The following is a 5981-nucleotide window of genomic DNA, read 5'->3' as shown; positions in this document are numbered from 1 at the left end:
TTCTTAAATGGTTTTTTTAGTCGCCTGCCACTCACTCAGTTTTAGGGATAAAAACATGTTTTTGTTTTCTTTTTAATTTTCTTTTTTTTGTTATTAATAGTTGGTATCCTGCTTTGTTTCATTTGAGGTCTGTGCTGTTGGTTTAAACGAAGGGATGTTTGTAATGGAGGCATTTTCACTCCTGTTTTCATCTTTGCTGCGTCACTGAAACTTCATACATGGAAAACTGAGAAATAAAACTGTTTGAAAGTTATAATCTCTTCGTGAATGGCCCAGGAATCCTAACCTTTATTTCATTTTATTAATGTGACACATGTATTGGCTAAATACACAAACAAACATGGGTTTTCTGGTGAGATTAAAACCTTCTCGAACATGCAGTACTTCGTTGTTACCAGCAGGGGGCATTTGTAGTTATATTATACATGTAATTAAAAACAATTCGGTCAAAAGTAAAAAGACAAACATTACAATATTAAGATTTGAATCTTAATCCTCAGTCAAACTGATTTAACGTTACATGTGAATGAATAATAAACTATTTGTGCTCGTTAGATCCTCCGAAAACGAATTATATATCATGTTTAACCGCTACGGAGACATCAGAGCCAGCGGAGCATTTAAAAAAGTCCCGCCGAGATCAGGCTGCTGTCGGCGGCCACACTGAGCGCTGAGCGCCCGGCGCTGCGGAGCTCACCGGTCCCGCGAGCGGAAACTCAAATCGTCGGAGAATATCTTTAAGTCGTCTGAATTATATAAAAAGAAGACCACAGACTTGATGCTTAAACTACTAACTTAAAAAACATCATAAAATCACTTTCCGTGACTCAACAACAGTATTATTTAGAAAAAGTCAACTGTCAGTTGTGTATTTTTCGCTTTCAAAATTCCGCCATCTTGCACCGCCATGTTTCTACAGGAGCCCAGAAAGGACATTTGCTCTAGGGAACCATTCGCCTTTTACGTAATCTGAAGGTAGGCCTACGGATGCGTTCAGAAACCCCGGTGATAAATTACCGGAGTATTGATAAACCCAGACATAAGTACTCTTTAATGTTTTGTTGTCAAAATGTGTTGTTAGTAAACGAGGAAGATTGGTCCTCTTAGTAGAAATCTACAGACAGACGATGTGGCTTTCACAGAAATTGCATAAAATATATTCTTTCACCGTTTGTACTTACCTTTACCTTTTGTATTTCATTGAATATCTATTTTTTTCTTGTATTTGATGCAAAAAACATGAATATATTTTGATGGCTGTTCTGTTTTGTGAATTAATGCCATAATTACAAAATAAATGTGGTTAATCTCTTCAATCAAGTCTCGACCTGGAGGAAACGCCACCTCCCGAACAGAGCTGCCGGAAGAGGCGGGGCTCCGACGTCACACTCCTGAAGTGAAACTTAAATGTTTGTCAGAGCGACAATCGAGACAAGTCTCCGTGTTTCTGTCCAAATAAATATTACACTTTGCTCATCTTCTCAACATCTGAACCACAAACTGGTGAGTGACAGCTGATGATGTTTACTGTGTTTCACTCACTGGTGTTAAAACTCAACTCTAATCAAACAGGAAGTCACACTCTTTATAGTTAATTACAACACATGGTCTGATGGCTTTAAGTGAAGACTGAAAAGTAGTAAAGTCAAATTTAACCAAATCTCTAATAATTATTGATCTATTTAAATAGTGGCACGTTTGTAGTGACATTTTGACCTTTGACCTCTAGGTGTCGATATGGCTGCTGCCAGCAATCTGCTGTCTGAAGATCAGTTCCTGTGCTCCGTCTGTCTGGATGTGTTCACTGATCCTGTCACAACACCATGTGGACACAACTTCTGCAAAAAGTGCATCAATCATTACTGGAATACCAACAACCAGAACATGTGTCCACTGTGTAAAAAGGTTTTCTTCTCAAGACCTGAGCTGCTCGTCAACACTTTGTTCTCTGAGATGGTTTCTCAGTTCAGACAGTCGACTCAGCAGAAAGCCAGCAGCAGCAGCTCAGAGCAACAAGAGTCCAGACCAGGAGAAGTTCCCTGTGACGTCTGCACTGGAACCAAACTGAAGGCCCTGAAGTCCTGCCTGGTGTGTCTGGTCTCCTACTGTCAGACTCACCTGGAGCCTCACCTGACAGCTTCACGCCTGAAGAGACATCAGCTGATGGACCCTGTGGAGAACCTGGAAGACAGGATGTGTCTGAAGCACGATAAACCTCTGGAGCTGTTCTGTAGGACCGACCAGACGTGTGTCTGCATGCTCTGCACTGTGTTGGACCACAAGATGCACAATGTTGTTCCTCTGAAACAAGAATGTGAAGGAAAGAAGGTGGAGCTGCAGAAGACAGAGGCTGAAACTCAGGAGATGATCCAGAAGAGACACCTGAAGATTCAGGAGGTCCAACACAACGTGAAGCTCAGTGAGGAAGATGCAGACCGAGAGAAAGCAGAAGGTGTTCAGGTCTTCACTGGTCTGAAGGAGTCTGTGGAGAGGAAACTGAACGAGCTCATCACTACGATAGAAGAGAAGCAGAGAAGCACCAAGAAACAGGCTGAAGACGCCATCAGAGAGATGGAACAGGAGATCTCTGATCTGATGAAGAGGAGCACTGAGGTGGAGAAGCTCTCCCTCTCTGAAGACCACCTCCACCTCCTCCAGAGTGTCCAGTCCCTCAACATCCACCATCCACCACCCACCAAGGACTGGTCTCAGGTCAGTGTTCCTCCAGCATCACATGAGGGGACTGTGAGGAGAGCTGTGTCTCAGCTGGAGGAGACGCTCAGTAACATGATGAAGACGCTGGTTGAAGTTGAGCTGAAGAGGGTCCAGAAGTTTGCAGTGGACGTGACTCTTGATCCTAAAACTGCTCATCATGAACTTATCCTGTCTGATGACGGGAAACAAGTGAAACATGGTAATGTGAAACAGAAACTCCCAAACAACCCAGGGAGATTTTCTCATTGTGTGTGTGTCTTAGGAAAGCAAAGTTTCTCTTCAGGAAGATTTTACTTTGAGGTTCAAGTTAAAGACAAGACTAAATGGGCTTTAGGAGTGGTCAGAGAGTCGGTCAACAGGAAGGGAAACATCACACGGAGTCCTCAGAACGGTTACTGGGCTATATGGTTGATAAATGGAAATGAGTACGGAGCTTTTGATGATCCTCCAGTTGTTCTCTCCCTGAGGTCTGTCCCTCAGAAGGTGGGGGTGTTTGTGGACTATGAGGAGGGTCTGGTCTCCTTCTATGACGTAGAAGCTGCAGCTCTCATCTACTCCTTTACTGGATGCTCCTTCAAGAAGAAGCTCCTCCCATACTTCAGTCCTGGTCTTAATTCTGATGGTATAAACTCCTCTCCTCTGATCGTGACTCCTGTGAATCAAACTGTCTGATTTATTTTTTCACGATAACAAGTGTCTTTCCTCAAGCTATATTTTGTTAAAGGAACTGTGTGTGACATTTAGAGGGTTTAAATTGCAGCAATGGAATTTAATATTCAAGACTGTTTTAATCCGTGTATAATGACCTCAAACTAAGATTCGTAGTATTTACGTCAGTTTAGAAAAAGCCATTCATATCTACGTCGGGAGCATTCCGCCATTTTGAACCGCCATGTTTCTACAGGAGCCCAGAAGGGACATTTTCTCGAGAGGGAGCCATTCGGCTTTTACATTATTGTGAAGCTACGGATGCGTTCAAGAACCCCGGTGATAAAGTACCGGAGTATTGATAAACCGCGACCTCAGTACTCTTTAATGTGTTGTTGTTAGTAAATGAGGAAGAATGGTACACTGAGAATAATCTCACAGACAGTGTGGCTTTAAGAGAGATTGCATAACATATATACTTTTTTTTACTTTGGACGTTTTTAAATGTCATTAAATTTCTATGTTGTCCTTTTATTTGATATTTGAACAAATATTCTTGTACGTACATATGTTTTGATGGCTGTTCTGTTTGTATTAATGCCATAACTACTAAATAAAATTGGTTCCAAAACGGTTGATGAAAAGTGAATGAAACTCGTTTTTTAATCAAATAACTTGTTCTTGTAAAGTATTATTATGGTATAATCATGTGCAGGAGAAGAAACTGTTGAAGTTTTTTTTAATAACTATTGTCATGTCCATTAAATCCACAAAGGTGTGTTCCCTCCTGTGACCACTAGGTGTCAGCAGAGCACAAGGAGTGAGGAGCTTCTGTTAAATCACGAACAGACTGCACACATTCAACTTCCTCCTCTGATTCAGCAACACATCGACAAGTAGTAAATATTATATGAGGATGTGAGAGCTTCACAGAGATCAGGGCTCTATTTCTCGTACCTAGCTAACGTAGTTAGCGGGATAATTGCGAGGATGAGATTACACATGCGAGGCTTTTCGGTTCCACGAAGCAATTTTGGAAAAATCACCATAGCAACAAATCAACACATTTGAACCTGCTCCAGCCCAGGCCTTTTCAGTCTAGCTGGAAAATCTGGCCACGCCCCCTGTAGGAAGAGGAGCTCACTTCCTTATGAACCAGCGATATTAGTTATATGAGAGTTTTATAGGGAGAGAGGTCTTATCACGCCACAATAACTTCCTTTACGAGCAATATCCGTTCTGCCCACAAGGAATCATGTATTTACAGATATTCTGGAGTACATTGAACACCACACGGCGCACCCGCCATTGACTCACAATGTATGCAGAGCCTCGCGCTTTTTTGCGAGTGGTAGCCTACAGTGTTGTGCATTGTTGTACAGTGTTGTGTATTGTTGTGCAGTGTCGTTGATGCAGAACATCAGGAAAGCCGCTGTATGCCGAGCTGTTAATAAAGTTTATTTTTATTTATTACCTTCGCATTGAAAATGCCGGAAGGTTATGTTTTGATCGCCGTGTATTTATTTATTTATTTATTTATTTATTTGTATGCGAAATCTCAAAAGTATTGAACCGAATCGCATGAAATTTGGTGGGATGATTGTTTATTATCCGGGGACCAGTTGATTAGATTTTGGGATCGATCGGGTCAAAGGTCAAAGGTCATGAACAGGTCAAAATCTCAGAACTCAAAAGTATTTAACCGAATCGCATGAAATTTGGTGGGATGATTGTTTATTATCCGGGACCAGTTGATTAGATTTTGGGATCGATCGGGTCAAAGGTCAAAGGTCATGAACAGGTCAAAATCTTAGAACTCAAAAAGTATTGAACCGAATCGCATGAAATTTGGTGGGATGATTGTTTATTATCCGGAGACCAGTTGATTCGATTTTGGGATCGATCGGGTCAAAGGTCAAAGGTCATGAACAGGTCAAAATCTTTCAGAACTCAAAAAGTATTGAACCGAATCGCATGAAATTTGGTGGGATGATTGTTTATTATCCGGGACCAGTTGATTCGATTTTGGGATCGATCGGGTCAAAGGTCAAAGGTCATGAACAGGTCAAAATCTTCAGAATTCAAAAAGTATTGAACCGAATCGCATGAAATTTGGTGGGATGATTGTTTATTATCCGGGACCAGTTGACTAGATTTTGGGATTGATCGGGTCAAAGGTCAAGAACAGGTCAAAATGTTCTTGAATCGCATGAAATTTGGTGGGATGATTGGTTATTATCCGGGGACCATTTGATTAGATTTTGGGATCAATCGGGTCAAAGGTCAAGGTCAAGGTCATGGAAAGGTCAAACTCTTTTTTTACCATAGCACGATACATTTTTGTCCAATTGGCATGCAACTAATGCCAAAATTTTCATAATTCAATGCCCAATCTTGTGATATGCGAAGGTATGCGCTCTACCGAGTGCCCATTCTAGTTTAAACTAGTGTGTTCATGACGTTGGCCCACACACAGATTCACACACACATATTCAAACTCCTATTCTATATGGTCTTCTCCACAGTATAATACACCCAGAGGGCGTTTGACATTCCGACGTTTGTGGGAGTTCCGCAACAAGTATAAAGCAGAAATAGTGGATATTTCTTCCATGGCG

The 5981-nt window shown here is 41.4% G+C and overlaps 1 protein-coding gene across 1 annotated transcript; it reads left to right on the top strand.

The window, feature by feature from the left end:
- Positions 1 to 1426: 1426 nt before the first annotated feature.
- Positions 1427 to 3999, top strand: LOC130189541 (E3 ubiquitin-protein ligase TRIM21-like). The gene is made up of 2 exons (XM_056408400.1): positions 1427 to 1503; positions 1730 to 3999. Exon 2 carries the CDS (start codon positions 1738 to 1740, stop codon positions 3385 to 3387), a length of 1650 nt encoding a protein of 549 aa, XP_056264375.1. The 5' UTR covers positions 1427 to 1503; positions 1730 to 1737; the 3' UTR covers positions 3388 to 3999.
- The last annotated feature ends 1982 nt before the right edge of the window (positions 4000 to 5981 follow it).

The sequence above is a fragment of the Pseudoliparis swirei genome, chromosome 24 (genome assembly GCF_029220125.1).
Source record: "Pseudoliparis swirei isolate HS2019 ecotype Mariana Trench chromosome 24, NWPU_hadal_v1, whole genome shotgun sequence".
Taxonomy (NCBI): domain Eukaryota; kingdom Metazoa; phylum Chordata; class Actinopteri; order Perciformes; family Liparidae; genus Pseudoliparis; species Pseudoliparis swirei.
This window is presented reverse-complemented; position numbering and strand designations above follow the sequence as displayed.